Here is a 12,285-nt window from a genome sequence, read left to right on the forward strand (position 1 = left end):
CTCGCTCAGCTAAGGGGTCCTTGGCCTGAAAATGTTGAAGACCCCTGAGTTAATGGGTGAAAGCAGCGATTGGTAACAGTACACTGTCTGTCTCTCTCTCAGTTCCAGGATTACCACAGCTTTGTGATGCACGGCTGCACGGTGGACAACCCCATCCTGGAGCGCTTCATCACGCTGTTCAACAGCGTGTCCCAGTGGATCCAGCTGATGGTGCTCAGCAAGCCCACCGCCCCGCAGCGCGCCGCCGTCGTCTCACACTTCATCCGGGTGGCTCAGGTCAGGTCTGCACGCTGCAGGGAGGGAGGGAGGGAGGGAGGGGGCACGGAGGGCAAAAGGATTAACCGCCACCAGGGACGTGCTGGGCCCCTGATTCAGCCCGGGAAAAGGAGTTGGAGAGGCCCTCATTGTGCGCTATAGAGAGAGATCTCTCTCTTTGCTACTCAAAGATTTGCCATTTCAGATCATGACAAGTGACAAGCCAGTGGGCCAATTACTGTACATGAGTTATGGAAATCTTCTATGTCCAAAACCGTTTGTTTTGTATTTATCATTTTAAAAATGATTTAAACTAGTGAAAACAGCCGATCTACAAGCACACAACGCCTCGCGGTGCGAGGCGTTGTGTGCTTGTAGATCTGCTGTTTTCAATACTTTTGTACAACGGCCTTGTATGATGAAGCATGGCTTTGCTTTGCGAACAAATTCATACATTTGAAACTTGGAGATACAAGGTTTCTGCCCGACAGTGACAATTTACTGTGTTGGCCGCCCAGCCCCCAAAATGGAACGAAGAAGCCGACATTTTATTTTTTATTTTTTCCTAATGGCCGGCCTGGACCGGCCGGGAATAAACCGGCCGTTCGGGAATTGTCCCGCTTTTCCCAATGGCCAGCATGTCCCTGACCGCCACCCTGGTGCCCCCTATTTAGTGTGGTTTCTTTAGCAGGGGTTGACACTAACGGTTGCCTCATTGCTAAGTTGAGTTTGGTTTCAGGTTGCCCGACGGGCAAGTGCATTCCATCTTCATAAAATATTATAGGCTATTCATGAAGAACAATGCTGCCTTTTTACAAATAGAAGTTGCATTCATTCTGGTTTTTCAAAGTGACTGTCGACACTCCGTTTTTGACTGGATTTAACATAAACAAAACATTTAACATAATTTTTTGGTGCAAATTTTACCTAATAAAGAGAACACCAAAATTGCTGCTCCCAAAGTTATGGTTTACTTGGTAACTTGATCATTTTATAATGGAAAATGTACTTTTCGGGCAAGTGGGCATATGACCTTTGGGCAAGTAGAACATGTACTGCCCGATGGGCAAGTGACTCTGAGAGCTTAGTGTCAACCCCTGTGTAGGCAACCAGACTACTGTCCTTGTCCATTTTATTTTACCTAGAGTAAACCTTTTTGTTGAGCGGTGGTAAACCGCTCCTAAGAGTGGCTGTGCGTGTGTCTGTAGCCTTTTTCCTCAGCGTTTTGCCATAGCAAAATGTGTGTACGTAGCATCATGTTTGTCTAGTGATGTCATATGTCGTATGTCTGTAGCCTTTTTCCTCAGCGTTTTGCCATAGCAAAACGTGTGTGTGTAGCATACCCTGTACATCCTAGACTCAAATCCTAGTCTGAAGACGTTATGCAAGCACGACCACCGCTCACTTCACATTGGGTGTGATTTTTCTTTCTATAAACGTTTATTTCACCTAGAGTAACCTTTATAACACCAAAAGTCCATTTCAGTGAAATAAATGTTGTAACCTTTTCTGTAACCGCCAAACCCCAAATGTCCATTGAGTTCATGGACTTTTTCTGTCCCTTTTCTGATTGGACAATAACATGTCCAGTTGACACAGGATTGGTCAAGCTTCACGTGACATCACAATATGTTATATAAATGGTAAGACAGGATTCATCAGGAACAGTACACATTTTCATCCCGTCGGAATCCTCGCGACTCGCGTCAGTGCAACCACACCTTCCCAGAATCGCCCCTTTCTAGTTTGGTCATGTCATTATAGGTGAAAAATGACAAAAAGTTCAAAGGAAAGTGCAGTTTTCAGAAGCATAAAAATGGCAGAATACAATAGCAAGTTCACGACGCGACACCGTGCATTGTCCTCTGACTTTAATCTGAGCTCATCTGCCCTCTAGCACAGAAGCCTTTGAGCCTCCTCCTCATCATGACTGCCAGAGGCATATTACACTGTATAAAACCTGTACTTCAGAGGCATATTACACTGTATAAAACCTGCACTTCAGAGGCATATTACACTGTATAAAACCTGCACTTCAGAGGCATATTACACTGTATAAAACCTGCACTTTTATGGTCCACTTACTATACGATCATCCTTCCACTGCAAAGATATGGCACAAAGTGCACACCCTGGTAGGTGAACTGTAATTTAATTGATAATAACTCCGATTTTAAACCATTTAGACCTCAAACGCATTATTACTTAAACCATTATTTTATGCTTTAGCTATTGAAAAATAGCAGATATACACGCTCACAGCGCGGCACCGAGTGCCGCGCTGCAAGCTTGTAGATCTGCTATTTTTGAAAAATCGTGGAAACTTTTATAATATTGACCCGATTCTATAAATGTCTTCTAAAGTTCTTTTTTTTTTTTTTTAAACTCATGTTTCTATCATCAATGGTTCTCAAACCTTTTCATATCAGGGACCCCCAAAATGATATGTATTTGGCCGTGGACCCCCATCTCAAAATATTTAGTTCCAGGGACCCCCCAGAAGCAAAATCTGAGTTGCAAAGATGTGCACAAATTTTCACGATTCCTCAAAAATAGCAGATCTACAAGCTCGCAGTGAGCTTGTAGATCTGCTATTTTTCAATAGCTAAAGCATAAAATAATTCCAGGCCTTAACTTGTTAATTTGTTCGGCTCGGGTCTGCCTTATGGGGCATGGGGTTTATCACTTCTTGAAGGGACATTTCATATCACAGCCACCTCCAATATCAAGAGGAGAAGTTCACTGAAGTTCACAGAAGAAGTTTCTTCTCCTTATTGAGGCTCTATTTCTGGGCTGGTACTGTCACAATACACCTCAGTCTGCTCCCACTGTTCCACCCCTGGCTTTTTTTTGGTATTTCTTTCCTGTATCCCCTCCACCATCGCTCATTATTTATTTACCAGTGACTCATCCGGTTTTTCGACCTCCCCCGTCTGTCACACGCACGTGCGCGCACACACACACACACGCGCACACACACACACACACACACACGCACACACACACACACACACACACACACACACACACACAACGCTCACCTAAGGAGGGTTCTTGTCGAAGGGAAGCCACCAACATGTCGGGTTAAGCAGTGGTGGAAGAAGTACTTAAGTAAAAGTACCCATACCACAATGTAGAGATTCTCTGTTAAAAAAAGTCTGGTATTCGAATAGTATTTGCGTTAAAATACACTTAAAGAGGTGGTGCCATGATTTCCCCCCCCTCTAAAACATGAATATCAGGTATTATGATTATACTAGGAGGAAGATTTCTTCCAAAAAAGTGTACAGAAAGAGTTAAAATTATGTTTTTAAAGTAAAAGTATTCATCATGCAGAATGACCCATTTCAAATGTTTCCAAATGTATAAAAAATGCTTTGAAAATAGCCGGTCTGACTCTGCAAGCACATAACACGTCGCTTTAGATCAGTTGAGTAAATTTACTTATGTTACCTTACACCACTGCCCTGATTTAAACTCCTTAAAACTAAAACATGTTTATTGGCAGAGGTTTCATGTGGACAGGGATGCTGTGTGATCTTATTCTGAATGAGCCTCTTCCCTATCCCTCCATTTAACAGAATAGATATATACACATACATACATACAGTTAAGTCTACAATGTTAGTGGCCACATTTGCCTACCCTATTTGAAAAGTAAAACAACATTGGTTTAACTAAATGGAAAGTAGCGGTGAGTCTGGGTCCTGACTCCTGATATCAGGGCAGGAATTTCAGGGAGGCCATGAAGGCCATGGCCGTCGTTGCCCCTCTGTTTGGCCTTGTGCCCCTCCAAAAATGGCATGCCCTGAGGCCACAGTGGCCTTAATGCCGTATAGCAGCTGACTGTACTACTTTTTCGTCTTGTCTTGTCAATATGTAGACACCAGTGTCTCTTTCTTGTCATGTAGACACCAGTGTCTTTTGTTGAGTCCCCATTTTGAAACCAATCCAGTGTCTTTGATTTGTGCCGGGCTGCAATGAGCATGGATCAGATTGTAAATACCAATGTATTTATTTCACAGCAGATAGTTTACATATAACATTTTAAATCTTAACCCTTAATCCTGACTACTAATTGAAGCCGAGGCCGAATTGGCCGAATCGCATGAAAGAGCCCTGACAACACATGCTTGGTTCAACAGACTCCAAATTTCGCTTATAGCTCAGATCTTTGCCTACGTTTTTAGTTCCTCCTACTGGCTTCAAATTCGGCACGCACGTTCCCCACCGCAGGTCCTATGACAACAGGTATAATGGGGTTTGCATAAAGGGCGGAGCATTCATTCCCTATTTACATCATTCCCGAGTTGGCCAGGTTGCCGACTAGACGAGAAGGGCGGCCGAGCTTCTAGTTTAATTAATTCTTTCAATGGACCAAAATCTTGTTTTATTTGATGGCCTTCCTGCCTGGCATTTGGCCTTTGTGCCCTCAAACAATGGATAACACCAAAGGCCAAGTGGCCTTGCCCCTAAAATGACGAAATTCCAATTCTGCCTGACATAGACGTGTATGGCAACGTGTTAAGTGTCCCTCTGTGATTGTTTTATTATGGGACAGTTGATGCCCGTAAAATTCTACCCTTTTGTGACAGTGAGGCTATACCGTTTTGAGTTATCCTGTTGACGTGCTTAATTTTGTGATGAGACGGTCACGCAGAGAACAGACACAAGGGAGTAGGCTACACACTCCTTTGTCACTCCTGTTTTCCCCATTTTTCAGTCAACAAACTCTTAACATCAGCAGACTGTTGTGTATAACTGATAAACTTCTAAATGATAATAACGGTCACTTCAAACAAGTGTCCATAGAAGCTCCTCCGTCTATAACTTAGTTTTGACCCATTGGTGTTCTAATCTTAGAGTCTTTGTCTCCCTCCTTTGTCTCTAACCTTCCCTACTGTGTAGCCTCAAATCACACCCTTATGAATGAATTCAATAAACATGCTGTATGACGATCCCTGTGCCTTGCTGTTATGAGAGGAACATGAAGGTCTTACAAGTCATCACACTGCTCATTAGCGTGACGTTGGGTTGAAATCCTGATGTGCCGACACAGAAACCCCTCCACGAGACACATTTTACACACTGGTTAATTGAAGTCGCAGCGCACAGGTGTTCGGAGGCCACTCAGTGGGGAGGTGGTGGGGGGCAGGGCAGGGGGGGGAGGTGTGTGGAGGGAGGGGGGGCGATGCCTTCAACACAGCTTAGCCAATTGATTCCAGTGGGTGTTTGAGCCGGGGCTGATGGCAGGGGTGTCGCACCAGTTTCTGCAAGGATTCACTGCGGGGCCCCCAATGAATGTTCTTCATAGGGGGGTTTAACCCATTTAGACTGGGAACGCATTATTACTCGTTATTTTGTGCTTTAACTATTGAAAAATAGCAGATATACAAGCTCACAGCGCGGATCTGCTATTTTTTTTAAAGCTTGAACATTTGTGCAAGTCTTTGAATATTTTTGACCCGATTCTGTAAATGTCTTCTAAATCCTTCTAAGGTTTAGAAACTTTTTCATGTGAAGGACCCCCACAATGATATGTATTTGGCCACGGACCCCCATCTCAAAATATTTAGTTCCAGGGACCCCCCAGAAGCAAAGTTTGAATTACAAATGTTCGCTTAAAAAATACATACAGTATTTATTCCAAGATTTGCCCACATTTTCACTTTTCAAAAATAGATATCTGCTATTTTTCAATAGCTAAAGTTATATAAAATAATTAAGGCCCTCCACCTTGGGCCCTAGTAGTAACTCAGTCCCACTTTCCCTACCTTGTGTGACGCCCATGGGCATGCCTTCAACACAGCTTAGCCAATTGATTCCAGTGGGTGTTTGAGCCGGTGGCTGATCGAGGCAAAAAACAATGCCCCGTGGCCGCGCGCCCACACAGCTGCGACCCCCGTTGATTTCCAGCGGGGCTGAAGGGCAACGGCTGAGCCCCGCAGAGAGAGAGCGCCATTCACAAAGCGTTAGCATAACTTTGATGAATAGCGGTTAATAGCGCGGCGGCAAAAACCGGCCCCGGCACACACTATTTTTTTTTGAATGGCATTCATTTGGAGTTTTAATAATAGCCTGTCATGCTCCCGTCGAGGCGAAATTACGTGCCACACGAGGCTACATGCCCGCCTGTGTACCCACGCGCCCGTGTGTGTGTGTGTGTGTGTGTGTGTGTGTGTGTGTGTGTGTGTGCGTGTGTGTGTGTGTGTGTGTGTGGGTACGTGTGATGATGGCAAATTGCCTTGCCTGTTTCTCTCTCTCTCTCCAAATGTCTTAGTGTAAACTTCAAATTGGTTTCTTTCACCGAACTGACTCCCTGTCAATCTTCTTGCCATCATGCCAGACCGCACTCTTATTTTTAAATTCTCTTTTGGCTATACGGCTTACAAGCCCACACACAGTGCTACGGTCCGTCTATTCAGATGTGCCATTTCAAAATTTCACACGTCCTGCCATTGGCAAGATAGTAGATTTCCGGTGGATTGGCAGAACATTGAGCCTGTAGATCAGGCTATTCTAGCTTATTGATGCCCTTCCCTTTTTTTAGAAAGATTTGTTTTCGGGCTTTTATGCCTTTATTGATAGGACAGTAGACTGACAGGAAATGGGGGGAGAGATGGGGAGTGACATGCGGCAAAGGTCGTCCGGATCGGGAATCGAACCGCCGACGCCGCCAGGCATCCATGCCTATGTGGCAGTGCCCAAGTGGTATGCGCCTGGACCAGTAGGCCAGCAGGCGCCCCTTTTATGCCCTTCTCTGTGGTTTCTTGCCATTTGCGGGTTCATTCTCCATAAAAATTAGCAAAGCAAAACATGGAAAGAAACTTGTGGATTTGCAGGACATTTACATGAAAAGAGCGTTAAAGCTGGTTGCACACTGCTGCGTTTTTTCGTTGCGTTTTGGAAACCGAAATCCAAAAAAAAAAAAAAGAAAAAAAAAAAACATTTTTCAGGCCAAGGAGAGAGAGAGGAAAGAGGGAGAGAGCAAGGGACCCAGTGGTGACAGTTGCGGAAATCGAAAAGAAAAAAAAACCTGGTCAGAAAATAAATACGAAACGGGTGGCAGTGTGCAAACATGATTGACATAACGTGAGGTTGATTTTTTTATTTACGTGATCCGAAATTAGCTCAGATATTCGGTCGAATAAACACAGCAGTGTGCAAAGACCTTTAAGCCTGAAGACTTGAAACGGCACATCTGTAATGTCTCTCTGAATCTCTGACTCTCTGTCTCTCTGTCTCTCTGTCGTCTACAGAAGCTGCTGCAGTTGCAGAACTTCAACACCCTCATGGCGGTGGTGGGCGGCCTCAGCAACAGCTCCATCTCCCGTCTCAAAGACACACAGAGCCACATCAGCGCAGAGACCAACAAGGTTGAACCACAGCGCACCTATACTGTCTGTCAAACAGCATCTGTAACATGTCATGTGTGGGGCAACGCGTGCGTGCGTGCGTGCGTGCGTGCGTGCAGGGGGAGGTTGGGTGACTGCTGGTTAATGTAATTCAGTATTTTTTTTTCTTTTTTTCTGTTCCTACTACAGTAGAAATAATATAGCACAAATATATGATTTTAAGGACATATGAATTGATGAATACAACGCATTGTGAGCTTGTAGATCTTCTATTTCCAAAAGATTTTTAGACACTATATACATAATGCGTTGAAACTTTGTACTTAAAAGTATGTTTTGATACATGCATAAAGTGAATGGCAAATCAAGTGGCAAATCGAGTGGCAAAGTGAATGACAAAGTGTGTTTAACGTCGTTTAACGTAGTTAGTTTAATGCAATCAGATAGGACTTTTCTGTTTGGATGTATGGACTGTCAAGGCCAGAAAGTAGTTTTTTGCCGGTCAGTAGGCGTTCGTCCCGCATAACTTCCGCTTATGATGAGGAAGTCACGCGCATACCCTCTATACTTTTGTACTGTTACTCAACTACAATTTGGATTATGAACTTGTATTTCTGCATTGCAGCATTAGTACTTTTTCCTAAGTAAGAAATGTGAGTACTTTTTCCACCACTGCTCTTCAAGTCACCAAGCTGCTCATCTGTGTTAGGATTTGGTCTGAGGCCGATTCTGAAAATGTCTTTTGATTTGATTTACAAATATTCGCTTTAAATATATATATATTCAAAGAGTTTTCATGATTTTTCAAACAATTTAATGTACAAGCTCATAGCGCTCAGGGGCATAGTTCTGCCGATTTAAAATGATTCCAATACGAAACTAAAACTTCCTATGATTGGCCGCTAGTTGCGTTGTTTTCCCCCCCGGTCGATCGCAAAAAGAGTTGTTCTCCATTGGACCCCATTCATTTTCCCCTTTCGTTTTCTAACCTTAATTAACATTTTCATAAATACTTTATGGTTCCTATCGCTAGTTAAAAATTGCCTTTCAATCACGATGATATGCGTTTTGTGAAAATAAGGTCCCATTTATGTTAAAATTGATGATAAAGTTGCGGGGGGCGTGGCCAACTAAACTGATACCAGCCGGCTGTGTTCTTTTCGTGTGCTGTATTTCGGGAGGCTCCGACCACATTCTCCCATGTATCTCTGCGGTTGCACGTGACCATTGGCATTTCCTCTGGTCGCATTTCAATCTACTAGAAGCTGGGCCGCCCTTCGGGCGGCCCAGCGTCTAGTCGGCGACCTGGCCAACTCGGAACAATGTAAATAGGGAATGAATGCCCCGCCCTTTAATGCAAACCCCATTATACCTGTTTTCATAGGACCCGTTTTGACCATCTGTCTGCCTGTGTCCATTTATGCCCATATATGGAGTTATCTGTATCTGTCTGTCTGTATGTCGCTGTCCATTTTATGTCCATATATGGAGATCACTGCAGTTATAGTTCTGGGTCCATTTTATGCCCATATATGGAGATATCTGTCTATCTGCGTCCATTTTATGCCCATATATGGAGTATCTGTCTGTGCCTCCAACTGTGTTGCAGACACAGTGCCGGTTCCCCCTTTAATGCAAACCTCATTATACCTGTTGTCATAGGACCCGTTTTGAACATCTGTTTGCCTGTGTCCATTTATGCCCATATATGGAGATATCTGTATCTGTCTGTCTGCGTCCATTTTATGCCCATATATGGAGATCTTTGACCATCTGTTTGCCTCTGTCCATTTATGTCCATATATGGAGATATCTGTATCTGTCTGTCTGCAATCCATTTTATGCCCATATATGGGGGCATTCATTTTATGCCCATATATGGAGAACGCGCGTGCCCGTGGGACGAACGGTTCTCGAGATACGCGGATTACATACATACATATACACTCACAGAGATGTTTTGTTGACTCATGTGGCGTACGTGATGTCAGAGCCTTTTATGAAGTGATGTCACAATGAGTCAGAGCTTTCGCCGATTTCCTCCGGAACAGCCTGATGTCAACAATCAACCAAATAAACCAACAATCAAATAAGGAGATTCCGATATGGAGATCTTTGACCATCTGTTTGCCTCTGTCCATTTATGTCCATATATGGAGATATCTGTATCTGTCTGTCTGCAATCCATTTTATGCCCATATATGGGGGCATTCATTTTATGCCCATATATGGAGAACGCGCGTGCCCGTGGGACGAACGGTTCTCGAGATACGCGGATTACATACATACATACACACTCACAGAGATGTTTTGTTGACTCATGTGGCGTACGTGATGTCAGAGCCTTTTATGAAGTGATGTCACAATGAGTCAGAGCTTTCGCCGATTTCCTCCGGAACAGCCTGATGTCAACAATCAACCAAATAAACCAACAATCAAATAAGGAGATTCCGAACGTTTCGCGCCGGTTCGGGAAAACCGCGCGTCGGGTCGGGTCGAGACCCGGCACTGCACTCCGCGGCGGGGAACGCGCGTGCCGAATCTGAAGCCGGTGGGACGAACGGTTCTCGAGATACGCGGATTACATACACGCAGACACGCAGAGACTTCTCGCATTTATAGATAGATGATGGCGACACCCATGCCAAGGACCCAAAATACTTCATTTGCGCTGCATAGAAACCAATGGCTTCGCACTGTCCATATATTTTACGGTCTATGATAGCGCTGCACTCGGTGCCGCGCTATGAGCTTGTAGATCTGCTGGTTTATAATTAACTAAAGTATAAAATAATAAAAATAAAATAATGGTCATTGCAGGTGTTCAACGGCCTCATCGAGCTGGTGACGTCGTGCGGCAACTACAGCCAGTACCGCCGGCGCTTCGCCGAGTGCACGGGCTTCCGCTTCCCCATCCTGGGCGTGCACCTGAAGGACCTGATCGCCGTGCACGTGGCGCTGCCCGACTGGGCGGACAAGGAGAAGACGCGGGTCAACCTGGCCAAGACGCAGCAGCTGTTCGCCATCCTGCAGGAGCTGGCGCTCATACAGACCACCCCGCCCGGCAGCGTGGACGCCAACACGGACCTGCTCAACCTGCTCACCGTGAGTTGGAGGGGGACGTCGGAGTGCTCTTCTTTTCTGATGTTATTCCATCCATTAAAAGGGGCGTACCACTCATTTTCAACATTGAACTATGATATTAACTCTTTTACTGCCAGATGTTTTATTTATTTATTGGGTCTGGCGCCAGCAAAAAGCGGCTTACCTTTGCGACGTTATAGTAGATAGATAGACATTTATTTATTTATTTATTTATGTTTTATTTTTTTTGGATTGTGCAACATGCACTTTGGCAGACCAGGCAGCAGAGGGCGGCGTCATGCAAGTTAATGTGAATTTGGCCGTTATGTGTTGCCATCCATTGAGACCAGTCTCTGGCCACAGAGCCACAGGGCCAGAGAAATCAACACGGAAGAGAATTGGTCTCCGTTGATGTTAACGCATAAGGGATTTTTAAGACCATCACTGCGGGCGATGTGATTACAGTACACGGGAACGTCCGTAGCAGTAAAACAGTTAACAGTTCTACTGCCAGATGTATTATTTATTTATTGGGGCTGGTGCCAGCAAAAAGCAGCTTACCTTTGCGATGTCATAGAAAAAGATCTATTCATTATTTCCAAACGATTTATTTATTTATTTATTTATTATATGTGTACTTTAGCCAAGATGGCGGCAGAGGGCAGCCTTAAGTTATGCAAAGAATAGATGTGAATTGGGCCGCTCCGCTTGCCGTCGTTCAGAGCATAGAAATGCATAATCTAGATCAGGTCCACAGAGAACAGCCCGGAAGTGAATTGGACATCATTGATGTTCACGTGTGGTGGAGATTTGAAAGCAGCATTACGGGAGATGTTTTTACTGTACACACCCGCGCGACCCCTCATCAGCTTACAGTCATCAGACAAGGTAAAAGAACGAGCGTTCGTATTGGCAACGAGCTGGGTTCAAAATTGGGGCGAACGGGAACGTCCGAAGCGGTAAAAGAGTTAATATACCTTAGAGTTGTGTGGAAATAAGAAAAAAGTCTGCCCTTCTATGTTTGCCTAGAACTGGAAGATTGATTGTGGTGTCATGTGATAGTGACATCATGAAGGTGTTCTCTACAAGTCAAAGATGATCACATGGCCCCACAATCAATACTCCAGTTCAGGCAACACAGACTTTTTTTCTTATTTCCACACAACAACTCTAAGGTATATTAATGACATAGTTCAATGTTTAACAAGTGTTAGAGGCGAAAAAGAAAATCACTTTCTACCGAGTTAGGTCTGACCGCAGATGGGAGGGGTCTATTGTGATAATTTTTCATATGAGATCTATGAAAAAGTTCTTCAACACAATTTAATGCAGTGGGGGTCCCTGCTTCATATCTACTCTCAGCTAGGGGGTCCTTGGCCTGATACAGTATACACTGGTTGAAGTATAAGGTTTACTTTCCAACAACGACCACATACAACATCCCATTTAGTAAATGGCTGCTTCCAAGCAAAATCAATCATTTCAATCCATGTTGATTAGCTTCCACTCCCATGGCAACGTAAACAGCTGCAGAATAATGGCCAGTTAGTGAGAACAGTGGACTTCAGAATTGACCGATCAGAATCGAGTA

At 44.3% G+C, this 12,285-nt stretch overlaps 1 protein-coding gene across 1 annotated transcript in view; it reads left to right on the forward strand.

Moving 5' to 3' along the window:
* Positions 1–12,285, forward strand: part of LOC308298322 (RAS guanyl-releasing protein 2-like) — a 92,538-nt gene that overhangs the window by 57,623 nt on the left and 22,630 nt on the right. The window contains exons 7-9 of the mRNA XM_080741896.1: positions 103–276; positions 7,515–7,631; positions 10,431–10,715. Coding sequence (XP_080598022.1) covers positions 103–276; positions 7,515–7,631; positions 10,431–10,715 — 576 coding nt within the window. The remainder of the gene's footprint in view (positions 1–102; positions 277–7,514; positions 7,632–10,430; positions 10,716–12,285) is intronic.

Source organism: Nannobrachium achirus, assembly GCF_963921795.1.
Source record: "Nannobrachium achirus genome assembly, chromosome: 14".
Lineage (NCBI taxonomy): Eukaryota > Metazoa > Chordata > Actinopteri > Myctophiformes > Myctophidae > Nannobrachium > Nannobrachium achirus.